At 42.8% G+C, this 15713-nt stretch overlaps 2 protein-coding genes across 3 annotated transcripts in view; one reads left to right on the top strand and one right to left on the bottom strand.

The window, feature by feature from the left end:
- Positions 1–15713, top strand: part of LOC128886369 (tudor domain-containing protein 6) — a 229245-nt gene that overhangs the window by 127882 nt on the left and 85650 nt on the right. The gene's annotated exons all lie outside the window — the stretch shown is intronic.
- LOC128886428 (uncharacterized) overlaps positions 5624–15713 on the bottom strand; it is an 82690-nt gene continuing 72600 nt past the window's right edge. Inside the window, exon 3 of the mRNA XM_054141350.1 lies at positions 5624–6411. Coding sequence (XP_053997325.1) covers positions 6065–6411 — 347 coding nt within the window. The 3' untranslated portion in view covers positions 5624–6064. The remainder of the gene's footprint in view (positions 6412–15713) is intronic.

Raw genomic sequence — 15713 nt, 5'->3', positions numbered from 1 at the left:
GGGGATCACCTCGTGGAGTATCTTGGGATTCCAGAGAATCACGGGAATCCTGTCTGTGTCCGTCCCAAACCAAACATCAGACTCGTTAACATGTAATTTGTTAATATTCATACCACTTAACACACGTTGATCGCCGCGTCGCCCATACATGGGTGACAGGGATTTTCAATAAAGAATTAAAAAAATTAATTCCGAAGAGCAGGTGTTAAAGAAAATAAGTCTCGATAGGGTTCATGAATTTTGATTTGGTTGTGAAACTAACGCAAATTCAAATGTCAGCTTATATTGTTTCAAACTGTATACAAACAAAATTTGAGCTTTATAAGCGTTTTCATGAGTATGTCTGGCTATGAAATTGCAACAGTGCTTTCCACTGCAGCACTAAACAAATCAATTCCGAAAGTGAAGCGTCAAAGATATTAAATTTAAATGAAATTCATGAATTTTTATGAAGTTACAAAAATAAATACCACGATAAAGGTACGATTATGTAGTATTCAATAGTCTAGGAATATTCGTCTGGCAGTCAACGTGTTATTGAAACCAGCGTCATAGCACTAACTATGCAAAGATTTTCGCCTTTTATTCTCCTACTTTGCGTCAAACTTTCATCGTTACCTGTCCCCCCGCGAATTCACGTGCTCAAATTGATACGTTCCATCGAAGCCAGGTAACTCCGCGGCCCTAAACAAGCACCCCCAGCTCCGGCACCGACGCACCCGATCCTACGAATACTTTAAAGAATCACCTCTCCATTCTCAACATCTGGGAGTCTAACGGGATACGATTCTCCTCCCGCGAACTTTTAATCAGCCAGTTAAACTTTCCAGCAGGAACTCGGCCCCTTAGTCAGTGGCAAACGCACTTATCCATAGCTCGCGAGGTATCAGGAGGATGTATATACGTTCCAGTTAGCGAGAAAGACAACAAAGAGGAAGAACGAATCGCTGTCGTAACCGACATGCGCGTCGGAGGTAAAGAGGAAGACTTCGGCGCGAAGCGAAGGAAAGAAACGGAATAAGAGGAGCATAAGGGGCGAGGGTAAAAATGCCAGACGAGATTGGATCCCTGAAAGTGGTTCGTGGGAGCCCCGGCTGATTACCAGTTTCGTTGATGGATTCTTAGACCAACCCACTCGCTCCTTCGTGCCTTCTTCGACCCCAGTTTCCCCAATCCGCGTCCGCAGACTGTGACAATCGTTCTTGGAACACTCTTAACTCTAGCCTGGCTTTATGGGCGTTTTGGGTAAACGATTTCCTGTATACGTATGTATAATACCGACGCACAGGTGTCCTCCCAAACAGATCGAGCTGATATGCACCTGGGACGGACTGTGAATCCTTTGGAACGTCTCATAAGATCGAGGTCTCGATGGCTATTTCGTTGTTGGTTCGGATGGATAGTCGTGAAAAATGAAGGAGTGGGCCTTGGAATCGCCATAGTCGGGACATTTAAGTCTCGCAGACTCTCGCAGACTTGTCGATAAGCGAGGGAAAACAAATTTTGCTTTACAAATAGGATGAAATTTGGAATATTCGATTAATCTTCTTAACCAGTGGTATAAGGAATAGTTTATTCAGAATGAAAAGTAAAGATCTCAGATTTATCTGTAAGAATGAAGGATTGTTAGTCTTCCAGCGACACTCTTATTAAATTTTTACATTGATTCCTATGCTTCCCTAATGGCGAGTAATATCTTGAATTTTCGCGACACAAATGATCATTGTTTCTACGCGCGAGACGCATCGATTCATTTAATTAGCAACATAAAGCCGTATGCTGCTAAACGCCATCAAAATAATAGGGAAATTGTTAAAAACCGAGAAAACTATGCGCACGATTGCGCGGTTCCCGCTGGATTTCCCGCTATTCGGATTGGTAAATGAGCTGGAAGGTGCATTTCGCGGAATAATTCGGTTCTCGTTTATGCCATATGTCCAACTTGAATGTATTCCAGATTCCACCTGTAAATAGTGCCTTCTAAATCCCTTTCGGTATGTAAACCTTCGGAATTTTGTTTATTTTTAATCACGAATTACAAGTCATCACCTTTCACGTTTAATCGTAGTTACACGTACTTTAATGCGACCTAAAAATGCCAAAATAAATTTACATTTCATACAAAATACACAGACAAACCCCACTTTGTAAAGCCGTTCGTATTCAAACGATACACACTTTATAACAAATTTTTTATTCCGTGTTCAACGACACTTTATGAGAGGAAAGTTACTTCGATACTATTTTTTGATACAACCAGTCCCGAAGTTAATCAGAATTTTATGCACGCCGGCGGATAATTACAGCACTCAAGCCGAAAGAGTTTTAGAACTAATTGCATCACGCGCATGACTGAATTATATACCGGCGGAATATTTTATTATTAATTTTGCGGCCTCTAGTTAGCGCGTCCTTTGAATTAAGGACAATTAAAGCGTAAGCTGGAACTTTATTTATTCGTTCGTTATCTTCCTTTTTTTCTCTGCATTTTCCTTCCCTTTTTTTTTGTTCGTTCTTTGATTCATCAATCGATTTCCTTATTTCTTGCACAAAGGACGAACCCTAAGAAATTCATTTTCATTTCTCGGAGACAGATTTCGCAAACTTTATCAAACACCTGTTTTTTCGGGCCAGCGCGTGCCACCAACTCGGAATCGCGTAATTTTCAACCAAAAGCAACTTTTAATTATTCAGCAATTTTCTTCGTTAACCATTCCTCATTAGCGAATGGCTACTAAAGGGCGGCGTCTCTCATTAATGATATATTCCATTGGAAACTTTTGAAACTAATTTACTTTGAATTCGCGTAAGGTCTACCTGCGTTCGTTGTATTAAATTCACATTTCGGGGACACCGGCGATTCATTGGCTCGTACTTAACGTTTTCCGCAAATTGCCATTGTGTTTTATCAAACATTCGTTGAACGTTGCTTCATGGAACTCGAAGACATAGAGATCGACGAATAAAATTATTAAATCCTATAGCCTTGACTGTAATTGCCAATCTGGTACAAGTGGTGATACAGTTGCAAGAAAAACTAATTCTTTATCTAAAAACACGTCGAAAGTGTACTATAGAATTTTTTTTTTCGAGGTTTCTTTCGCGTGAAAAGAAATTGTGAAAATTCTATGTCTGTGTCTGACCATTGCTCATCTGGTTCTAACTTGAGCTAGAACATAGTACGATCGACAGAAAACTGGTATATAAAATCACCATTAGTACCCCATAAGAATAGCGCAAGTAGAAACAGTCGATCATAGTCAGACGCGTCAGTCAACCCGTACTGAAGCGCACGGCTCAACTTCGTGGTCTTTAGAATTGATTTTCTACAAAACGAAGCATCCTAGAACAAACATTTATTCTACATTTTCGACTCGTTTTTCCATAACAAATCAACTTTATTTAACCTATATGACGACTACAGCCACTCCGTCTGAATTACGAAAGGAAAACCATTCATCTGTTCGTACGTAGATATTTGGCACTGTAAATTAAAAACTTTTCGATATAATTCTCCCTAGCAAGGTGTAGTCTTTGTAAACTAAAAATTATAAAGAACAAATTTTTTTTTATTTATTTTTTTTTTTAAGAGAATTCTTATTACTGACCCTCCCAACTTAGGCTTTGGAACGTCCATTTATAACAGCGTGATCAGTTTCACGCACGAAATGTCAATCCACAGCCGTTCTTAGAACGTAAATGCTACACAACGAGACGCATAACAAGTAACAACGTTCTGACGGAAGTGTCGATGAAAAGAGAAATTGGTCACGCGACGATCGCTTTCAAGCGACAGCCCGTGCACACAATATATCGCGATCGAACGACACGCCATTACTAATTGCCGACAAACCTGTCGTTGTCGTATTTCGTTCGGTTCGCCGTGCGTGCACAATTGTATTAGCGGATATCGATTCTTGAAAGCATTGACTTTTGGCCGCACCGAGCGCGAAACGCGTTGCTCGAGTTTTGCTCTCTCTAGCTATAATTTTTGTGCGTTTCGAATGACTACGTATCGGGGATCAAATATCGAATATTACTTTCGCGACACGAAATAAAATCCATATCTTTTTTTTCCCAACACTTTTTCGTGTCAAACATTATATTTTTTCCTGTAGCTGATACAAAGCACTGTTCACATTGTTTGCTTCGATTTTATAACCAACGTACAGTATTTGTTGTCATGTTAGTCGATTTTGTTTCAGCATAGTACATTCACTGATGAAAGTGAACCACATCTAGTTGGAGGCGTGTAGCATAGTACATATTGACATTTTTTTTTTTTAAATTAAGTTTCATCAGACGTTGAAATTTTTCTTATTAATCGAATAATCAAAATCTTGAGAAGTCCACGCATAACATATGTATAATTTGGTAAATTGTTTTCTTTCTATATAATTTCCTTTTAATTATTATCAATATTTCTGTCGATGGCAGCTTTCGAATGCTAAGCAAAGGGTTCGTCAGAAGTCTAAAATTAGGAAATTGGGTGTTGGATTATGTGTACGTTAACTGGACACCGTTTATAATGCACTTTTCGCGACGATACGCGTTGCGTCGAGTTGTTTGCCACAGCACAACAATTTGCCCGGTTCCATTATTGCGCGTATAATCGCGATCGTTCCACGTGTAATCGCAATTGTTGCACGTATGACCGATCGTCAATTGGTTCGTTGCTAACCGAAGCGTCAGGCCTTCGGGCTAGTGCGAAGCAATTACGCAATACCCGCGCGATTGTAAGACATAAGCTGATCAAATGGTTGTATGCATGATGCATCGCGAACGCTGCCCGTTGCTCGATCAAATAACGACCAAACGTAGACACTTGGATCTGACGATAAAGGATCGTAGCGTTCGAGAAGATACCGAGCACGGAGCTCTCTGTTCTTGATGGGAGGCGGGGTTCGTTTATTTATGAATTTATTCGACTATTTAGGCGTCTGTTATATGGTAAACAGGGGAATTAATTGTCATTCTTAAACGAGCTATTTTTGTCATGAGAGTTCCATTCGAAGAGATATAAATACGAAATAATGTAATATATAAAAAGGAAAAATATTGGATAGTTTCGAAGAAGCTTGTTTCAGACTGATAATTATTTCCCTTTTTATAGATAAAAATAGGAAGTTCGCGTCATTCGAACCGTTTTCGATCGCCTTTAAAATTATAACAATATTCGAAACACGTTAGAGTTCGATAAGGCTAAAATTTATTCGATATAGCGTCCTAGGTAACACCGTTAGGCTAATAGAATACAATTAAGAGTATTACGCGTTCTTTCATTTAAACGAAAGACTGCAACGTAAACCAGTGCTCGATGCGTATTTAAAAATTGGCACGTTACGTAATTTTTCGGAGTTGAAGTCCACCACTGTTCCATCGCATGGAACTCTGGCCTGGGTTGCGCGACGAATATCAATCCTAGAAAGACTAAGAGCTCAATTTCGACCCAAGCGTAAGCCAAAATTCGCACGATTCCCAAACCAGGCAATGTCTCCGTCGACGAACACTGAATTCCACCGAAGCACCCGCGTTTATAATGACATTCGCGTTTACGATTCGGAGCCAAGAGCGTCTGGACTCGATCGATGAGGGAACAGGTTGATTCCCATCGCACAGGTGGGAGCTCGACTACCCCGTAAAGATCGACTCTTTATTTTCACGAGACGACCAGAGAAGGGAGGAGAAACCTGGCGTCTCCTTCGGTCCCGAATGCGATCTCATCAACGATTAAGAACCGCGCCGAGGGCGCAGTCACGCTTCCCACGTCAACCCACCCTCGAAGGGAAAAACGATTGTAGACTGATGTCTTCAGAGCAGTGGTGGTCATCGAATCTCCGCTTCCATTCTTCCAAAACGTGGACATTCCACTTACGGTTCGTCAATGCTCGAACCCTTCGAGTTCCCTTCTTTTATTAACCAGATAAATCCCTTCAAGACGAATGTCTCCCTGTCTATCCAACTGAACAGACCGTCCATCCGTCGACAGGAAAAGGAAAACGTCGTCCTGCGTTTATCCAGTTTGTATGAACTCGAGCTCGACTGCTCGGTGTTTCGTCAATTCTCATTTCCGTCTTACGAAGATATTCTCGAGCAACTCCTTAGTGATGAGGCGGTGAGGTCTCGTTGGACTCTCCGTAGGCCGGACGTAAAGCCTGCTGTTGATGGCGTAGAGCTTAGGGCTGAGCTCGCACCTCACGTTGAACCACCAGTCGCAGACGAACACCGCCTGACTGAACTGAGTCCCGTTCGGGCACAGGAACGTCGCTTGTCGGCCGTCTATGTCGCAGTAGTGCCAGGCCTGGCATCTCGTCTCCACGTCGGCGAAGAACCCTGGGTAGGGCTGGTCGTCGCAGTAGAAGTTCGTGTAAGGCACCTTGCCCAACACTGGGTAGTCCGTCCCTGGACGACCTAAAAATTTAAGATATGCGTCAGTATACGTTTGTATTAGGATCGGTTAGGTTAGTTGGAGTCATTTGCGTTGAGAACACTCACGAAAGAGACTGGATCCGGGAAGAGGAGATGAAGAGAATTTCTGGGTAGCTTGCGATAGTACATTATCGTTCATCGAAATATTCTATCAAGTAACTAGTTTTTTATTATTTGAGAACCTCAGATAAGGTTCATATATACAGTAGTATGTATAATACAATTTACGTTTACATTACATCTGCAGTTTAGATTCTTTTAAGAAATCAAAAATACATAGACAAGTTTCAATATTAGAATCGTAACAAGCGATTCAACATTAAGTGGAAGACACAGTTTTATATTTTGGAGCTTTTTAATTAGCTTGATCCTTGAACTGTCGTAGAGCCTGCATTGCCAAATCACACGATTGATGTCTTCGATTTCATAATTGGATTTACATTTAGGGTCGCTTATTATCTTAATGCGGGCGAGACAGGCAGTAAGATTGTAATGCCCAGACCTAATACGATTTACTGTGACAATAAATTCTCTTTTATGTTTACCCCAAAAGTACCATGGTCTGCTACTATCATTGAAATATAATTGGAAGTATTTCATCCCTTTAAAGCCACCCTGGTCCTTAATCATACTCAAAGTGTTCTGTCTAGCTTTTTCTTTATAAGTTTCAAAAATGTCGGTGAAAGGAATTTCTAATATGTTCAAGTTACACGAATGCGTAGCTGTTTTGGCCAGATTATCGGCTTTCTCATTACCAAGTATTCCTATATGCGACGAGTAGCTAGTTCTGTAGTAGTGTCACGAAATACCACCGTGTGCTGCCTGTGGGTTAGCCTATAGCTATCGAGAAAATTAATAAAAGTATTACTCATTCAACTAACTCCCTTCAAGGAAGGGAGTGGAGCAGAGAAGAGGGGGATGAAGGGAAGTCCTAAGTAGTTTGCGATAAAATACTATCATTCATTGAAGCATTCTATCGGATAACTAGTTCTGTGGTAATATGACGAAATACTACTGTGTGCTGTTTGTGGGTTGGACTATAGCTAACGAGGAAATGAATAAAAGTGTTAACACCGAAAGAGCACGATGCAAACTCTAAATTATGTGACTGCGGACCTTCATCTTCATCCCATTAACTTTGAATGAGTCAGGAGCGAGATTTCTGAGGCTATTATTATTCATTAACGAATTCATTATTATTCATACGCTTACATCCGTCTGGTAGACGTAAAAGCGCTTCAAGGATTACTTCCTCGTTTCTTTCATTAAAACATTCCTATTTCAAGCAAAGTTCTGGATTCGGTACAAGGCGATCGATAGAGCGATTGTACACGCCAGATGATTTTTTCTCCTCTCGCGAAATTATGATTTTTCCGAGCGGTCGACTCTCGAGGTTGTTCGGTCACGAGAATTTCGCGAAGGCGATCCAGTAAAACGAACAAAAATCAGCCAACCGTCCTCGACATGGTCGCGTTCGATTGCAATTCGCATTTCCTTCGAACAAGCAACCAGCTATTTTCCTCGTGTACAGCCAACGAGACGAGCAATAAAATTTATTTAAACTCTCGTCTGCTGCTCGTTCGAATTTCTATTTTATTATCTGTGTCTTCGACAACGTCCTTTAGAATTGTCGTAGTGGAAAAATAAGGTGACTTTGAACAAATGCAGACAGTCCTTACAATAGTAGTTAGTCATTCGTGCAGGGAAGCCATCAATTACGTTCTTTAAAAAATAATTAAATTCTTTAAAAAATTAAAGGTGTGGTGGTGTATTAAAATTAATAATCAGTAGTGTATAAACTTATTACACCTTGATTAGCTAAGTAATTCGTAAGAGTCCAAGCGTCGAATACGACCAAGGTTCGTAAATAATAGAGCAAATTTTTCCAACCATAAAAATATCGAACCAGGCCATCCAGGGGCTGGAAGAGTTTAATCCACCCTTCCCAATCAGATCGCCAGTTTCCAAACGGCAGGAGGGGATGATTATTCAGGTGAAGAGGCACCCAGAACCGTAGTTTCGCAACGGAAATCTCATTAACCGATATAACAGGATACAGTACGATTCCCAGCGATAGTTGGCGAAGACAAGGAAGAGCCTCATGATCGTCCCTTTCCCGGACCGATCCGCTTCCAGCTGCATGATTTCCGTGAGCGGATCGACTGGAACGTGAGCAAAGCCCCTTTCCGCAGACTACTCCTGTTAGATGTATCCTCGATTAATCGCTGGAAATGCCAAGGGGCGAGATGCACCGTACGTGTTCGGCTCACCTGACACCTGTATTACCTGTACAAAGCAGGCACCCTGCCAGGTATCGACGTCCGTCGTTGGCTGCCAACGTGTATAACCACGTCTCGTACTTAAACGATGCATACACAGGGTGGTCACGGGGTGTTTAGTTATGATCATCGGTGTTGGCAACGTAAGATCGAGCTACGCCTGTTTGACACGTTTGATATTCAGCCCTCATCGATCTTACAATATTCCAATTACAAAAATACAATATCGTAGAATTTTATTTACTTTGTAGGATAATGACAATGGATGTCATCATTGCTACAATAGTGGTGCAGGTTTGGTGTTAACCTTCTATGGATCCGTGTAATTTTCAGATTTCGTGGTAATATATCGACATTTAATCGAATAATTTTACTTTCTTTACATGAGGACGTGTACGTCTTAATTATATAATATCAATGCGAATTTATCGAAGTAAGTGCCTTGCAAATTGTCTGCAGAAAAAAAATTCGGCCCATAGGGGGTTAAACTACTATTCCTATAGAAAATTACCGTACAAATAATGCCCTTACTGCTGATCTTTTCCGGTCTGGTTAAAAACTAAAGCTCTTGCATATCTCTAGTCACATTTCTCTTATCCTTACACACAGACATCACGCGCTCTTATCACTCATTCCTAAACTGACGCCTAGCACTCGCTCCCTTAACAAAAACATCTTCAAACATCCTCTTCAAACTGTCGCGCGTCCAAAGTTCTCTTCTCTCACACCTCGGGTTCTCGCACTTTACGACATTTACATGCAGAGGGCTCCAATGGGAGAAAAAGGAGAGGCGTGAAAAAGCTCTCGCTCAGAGACGGATCAAACGTAAACGAGAGGGCAAGGTTAGGTCGCGAATTCACCGAGTTCCGTCGCGCAACTTCGAATTAACGATCGTGTTATCTCGGATAAGTCGTCGGGTAATTACATGTCTCTCGCTTTCCAAAGGGTTAATCAGGCCGGATGCTCGGGGTGGCAGCGCGTTGGCGCCGCGGATTTACGACGGCCTGCCCCGTAAATACAGAGCGTAAAGACTTCTCTCTCGCCGGTGCTCGCTTCCAGGAAAACTTTGTTCCGTCGTAAAAATGTTCCCGTATTTTGCAAGGCTGCTCGTCATCCGCTTCGGTTGCGTGCGAAATTTCATTTCGAACCGTCCAACCGTGCTGCGAAATTAGAGGAACGTCGGTATTCCTGACGAAGACATTCCTCCTTGCACTTTTATAGCCTGGCTGAGTCCTCGCCTCGAGGCAACGCTTCGAACCGTGACTTTTATCGCGAACACGATTTTTCGAAACCCTCGATATTTCAGGAAGAAATCCTTTTTTGGAAATCTGCGATTAGACTGGTGGAATTTTTCTTGTACAATGCGTCGACCGATGCCAATGGGAGGGACTGTGTTATGGTTTCGCAATAGAGAGAACTGTAAAGTTGCGAGTTTAGTACGTGATTACAAAAAGATATTTTCCAAGTTTTGATAACACGATCGACGACCTTCTAATAAATTTTAAGGTTGAAGGATCGCGAACGAACACTTTGAAATAAATAATCACTTTTCCCAGCGGTCGTTCCTCTCATTAAAAATGTCCAGAGCTCGCAATTAAACGAGTTTCGTAATTGCAGCGGTAAATTTCCGTGCAAGTGATCACAGCCGAACCCGTACAAATGGAAATTGAATCAACGGAGACATCCGTCCCGCGTTAAAACGCTATTCGAGCTAAGGCAGTCGAGGTCCAGCTGCAGCAAATATCCCAGGATCACAAGGAGCAGCTTCGCTCATAAAGAAACAAATTGCTCCGAGAGTCTTCAGTCTCGAATTGGTGGACTGGAATAAACAAAACTCGCGTATGCGAATCAAAGCACGTTTTCCTACCGATTTCTCCTTTTCTTCTCGTCTCCTTTGTGCTTCCATCCAGTCTTTCGCTTCTTTATAAGCCTCTTTTTCTTTCGAACAAATTCCTCCTAACGAGTCCCAGCGATAATAGATATCTTTACCTCTTTGGTCGTTCCGGCTGCTCATTATTATCATCACGGACAATTATGATCTCGCATGGAAATATGTGAGCTTTCTTTTTATTTGTCTCCGTTTTCTTTTTCTCATTTTTTACCCTTTTTTGCGCCCGTTGGCTTGATACGTTCGAAGGGAAAGCTCCTTGTTGCCGTCTCCTTTTTCGCTATTATACTGTGCGATGCGTTCGACTGTAATGCGCCTACCAATAATGTTTTCCCTGTTGCCAGACCCATCCATTAACGAATATATGCCAAGGGATTCCATCGACTCGCTACGCGCATAATGGGACATCAATCGAGACCGGATGCGACGGCTGAGAGACTTTGAGGCTCCTTCCGCGTGTTCGCTGCCAGCGTTTTTAGGTTGTCTACCGTTCGCATTGCTTCCTTTCCCGTGTAAACTCAATGGGGAATCTTTCTCGAGTGTTTCTTAATCGTTTAGCTGGCCTTTGCTCGTTACAAACGATAAATAGCTTCTCTTTCAGCCTCGTCGAGCACTTAGTTTTCTTCGAAGTTTGCGATCTTTGATCTATGCGTGTTTGTAAAAAGGAGAATTTTAAAGATTGGATATTAAAAATAGAAATTGTTAACCGTTTGCACTCGAGGTTTTTTTTCTGGTATCTACCAACAACCCGAGTTGCTTTCTTAGCATTAAGCTTAGATTGACTTTGAAGGTGTAGCCCGATTTGTGGTCGCAAACTAATTTGACAATCATTTTATCTATGAAACTTCGAGTCCTAAAGAAATAAAACCTAAACAAACATTATTTATGGTTGATTTACTGCGTCTCGAACCTGGTGGTGACCGAGAGTCAACTCTCGAGCGCAAAATGTTAAAGTTCTGAGGCTCGATACGTTCACCCTACGAGTATTAAATTTTCTTTTTATGTATTGAGACAGGAGATTGAATCTATAAAAAATTAAATTGATTCCCCTTGAACCCCCTTATTCCACAAAAGCAAAATTGAGGGGTATTTCTTCAGACACCGTCCTTTCAGTTAAAGTTCCGCTTATCAGCTGGTGCAAACGTATCCTCTATCGAGTCCCAAGTAAAAGTTTTCACCTGCGGTTTCTTCGACGCCGTTTATAGAAAAATAAACGCCCGCGGGGATTACTTAAAAGCGACACCGCGTGCACGCGAACTCGCTTTCCGATGGCAAAGCTTCTTAGCAAATTATAACCAACCGTGCAAGCTTTTCTCTCACCCTGTCGTCCGCTTAAACAACTTTGCATCAGTATGGGGGCCCTAGCTTTCCTCGATCTCTCCTCCTCCCTCTATCACGGCGTCTCAATCTCCACCTCCGCCTCCCTTTCTCTGCTCGGGTGTTCCTGCCCCATAGCTATTCGAATCTCATTCGACGAGCAGCATAGTTTCACGTGGCACATCGCGTGCATCTCACCAGCCAGGGATACGCTTGTTGTCGCCGCGAACAGAGAGCCACCGAGCGACATCGGAGCTGGCGCGAGGGAGACGAGGCGAGAGTCTATAGAGACGGAACGTGCACTTTCCACCGTGGTCGCAAACTCGTCCGTATCGCAGTGACATCCATACGAAATTCGCACCTTCCACCCGCTTGTCCGACCTGTTTTGTCACAGGAAGAGATTCCGTGTACCCGCACGGAATAAACGTCCCTCTATGCTCTCTCCTCTTCCTCGCGCCTGGTTCTCCCTTTTCAATCGCTTCCTCCACCTTTGTTCTCATCCACGTTTCTCTCTCCCTCTGTTGTCTATACAAGGTGAGGCATTTCAAGCAGGCCAGGGAAAGGATTCGTTTCGCGGATGAAAAACGAATTTTTCGAGGCATTGACGTCGCGTGCATGTAGTGATGGGACATACAAGTCGTAATCATTGATACTGTTCAATATATGCGATTCGTGGAGGCTGGAGTGTTTATTTTAAATGTAAAACGAATATTTGATATTGCATTTTATTGTTTTACTCTTTCTAAGACGTGTCATTTAAGCGTAGTAGCGAATTGAATCATCTTCCATTGTATTTGATCCTCGATAACCTTGAATTATCCTTAACCAGACATTGAATCACTCGGATCTTTATCTAAAAATAAAAATTGGGAAGCTGCAATCAAACAGTGTCCTATTTCAGAAAATAAAATAGCGGGATCCTTTTCACTTCCAAATTAAGCAAGATCGGTCGTACGATTTCGAAGTGGCAGAGTTCCTCAGGCCACCCTGTATATCCGTTTCTCCATCTGCCTTGTTCTCCGTTCGCACGGTGTCGTCCAGGTAATTATAACTTTGGTGGATTCTGCGTCGACACCGCGAAACGTATCCCCGCGTTCTCCTTTTCATCCCTTCGCGCGCCGCGACGCGTCGACGATCGTTCTAATTATTTCGTTCTTTTAGGTCGCCGCGGTAGCGCGCAGGCATATACCGGAAGCTTTTAACGACAAGCCACCCCCGCGCTTTAAAAACACGGTGTACACGCAAATACGCGATCTCTCGGACTCGTCGCGTGTCTCGTAATGCCCGTTCGTTCTCATATGTAACTCTTGAGATTAATCTCTCGCTGTGCTCCAGATTTCTCTGGAAGAAAGCATCGCTTTTGGTCGTTGAATCGCTGTTTCGAGGATCATTGTTTTCATCACGTTTTAACGCTAGAACTATCGAGGATGTGCTACTCTATTTTTGAAATTAGTGAGTGTGTATGATTAACCCTTCCAAACTTGGCGTCCACAATTGAGAAAAAGACCAGTTTTCCTCGAAAATTACACTATCACGTTTTGTTTTTATCTAGATTAACCCTGAAAATTCAATTACACTAGTACGAGAAAAAAAATATTGTAGTTTAGGTCTGAAAGCGTTAACTTAAAGGAGTAGTACATCTAGTTTCTCGAGTTCCATAAATGTGGAGAATTGCTATTCGACGTGTCCGCGTTTGCCGCAGACAATATTAAAATGCTCCAAAAATGATATCGATCCAACGTAACCCTAAATATCCACCTACACGAGGTCGCACGCTGAAACGAAAGCGTGGAGAGACAGGGTACTCGAAATACCACCCTTAATCGACAGCTTGTCTGCATGGAGACGTCGGTGGAAGCGCGAAACGAAGAAAGGGAAGAAAGCTCGGTTCGCCAACCGATTCGTGATCGTTTCGACTCGGAGCCATCCACTGTTTGGCAAATGAAGGACGAACGCCCGGGATATGCGTCGGCCAGGACTGTCTCTCTTTCCCTCTTTTATGTTCCCTCGTGGCAGCCATCGTCATAAAGTCAGTCAGGCGAATGGGACGAGGTTCCCAGCTTTTCCCCTCTTCATTCTTGCGCTCGCTACTTGCCTCCTTTCTCTCCTATCCGTTCTTCTTCTTCTCCACGCTCGTCTACTTCGTGACGGTTCCTCCCTCTGGCTCGCCAGGGATGCGCGTGCTGCCCCCTCTGGGGGTGGTAGTACATCGCGAAACGCACGGAACGAAATCCACGGTTAGATTCGACCAGGAAGGAGAACGCGATCGGGGGAAGGAAGTCGGTGGAAAAGGAGAGTGAAGCTTGTTCTTCCGCCCCCATCCCTCTGGTTCCTCCGGGTCCTGCAGCCCTGGAATGCTTCCGCAGGATCCCACCACCTTTGGTGGTGCAGAGGTCGCGTCCCGGGCTCGAGTATTTCATTATCTTATCCGAGAGTGCAACCGGGTGGGGGCTGAGCTCCAAAGGGGAGACGAACGTGGCGGTAGGTCGGCACCGTCGCTACCCTTCGAGAAATTGAGAGAAACGTTAAGTCAATGAGAGAAGTCTACGCTCTGCCATATTGATTCAACGCAACCCCCTTTTTTTCGTCACCCTCTGGCGAGCTACACCAGTTCGGTTTTAAGGTCGCTTTAAACTCTTCCCTGCGAGCAGGAGGGTGTGTTGTCTGGCAGGTAGATGGGGGTGGCTTAACGCTTAGTATTCATACGACTTTCCTTCTAATGTATGTTGGGGCAAGTTTGCCAACCTTTCTTGGTTATCTATTTTTTTGTGAAATTTATCAATTGTTCAACTCGACCTCTTCAGTCGGTAATTATTTTTATCACTTTTTCTATAGAATATATAAATTGTTCAACTCGATCCCTTCGATGAGTCATTATTTTATAACCTTTCTGTGGAATATTGTAAGAGTCTAAACGAAAAATAAGGCACGGGGATTCGAACCCACGATCCTCGGATCCACAGTCGACCGCTTTACCTACGCGACCAACCCCGTACCCTACGTATCGTGTTCTTATTTGACTCCTTATTGTTGGATATGGGAGGCGCGGATACTACACAATATATAAATTGTTCATCTTGACCTCTTCAGTCATCATTTTATCCTAAAATTAATTGACATTCAAGCTGATATTAATCCACGTTATCTAGCAATTTTATCACGTTGTACGAGTGGACAAGTCTTGAATATAAATGAGAAAAATCTCAGTCATCTGGCCCAACAATATCTTTGCCATACGAATTACGCAGGCATCCTCCATGGTAACAATTCCGCGGCACAATAACCGTTACACGCTCGAGAGAGGGTGGCGATTTTGCGGTGGACTGTCGCCACTCCAAACACCTTCATTGTTCTAGAACCCGTGATCGATAATCGACATAACGCTGGACTCGCTGCGCGATCATCCGAATTATCGAAACGTTTAAATCCGTCTTGGGACGACGTTAATCGGATCAGCACGGAGAAAAATAGTTACGAAGGATTAAACGTCTTTATCGCTCGACGGAGCTTAATCGGATATTATAATATTAGATTATTGTTCGTTGGAAGGAGACAAAGCATAGAGAAGACCGAAAAAGAAAAATAGGGAACGGAAAAACGCGTAACACTCTTTTGTGCAGAGTTTAAACAAATAAAATGGCCAATTTCTGTTAACCCTCGTTCACGAATTATTAGATACACTAGATAAAAAGAAAACAGGCTAAAAAAATAATGCATCTTTCGTGGACCTCAACGAGTAAATCTGCAAGTCGCACTCCTCGTTCAAAGTAAAGCTCGAGGTCCTCGTGCACGGGGAATT

Source organism: Hylaeus anthracinus, unplaced genomic scaffold (genome assembly GCF_026225885.1).
Source record: "Hylaeus anthracinus isolate JK02 unplaced genomic scaffold, UHH_iyHylAnth1.0_haploid 11982, whole genome shotgun sequence".
NCBI lineage: Eukaryota > Metazoa > Arthropoda > Insecta > Hymenoptera > Colletidae > Hylaeus > Hylaeus anthracinus.
Note: the sequence above shows the minus strand (reverse complement) of the source record. Positions and strands in the feature narration are given on the sequence as shown.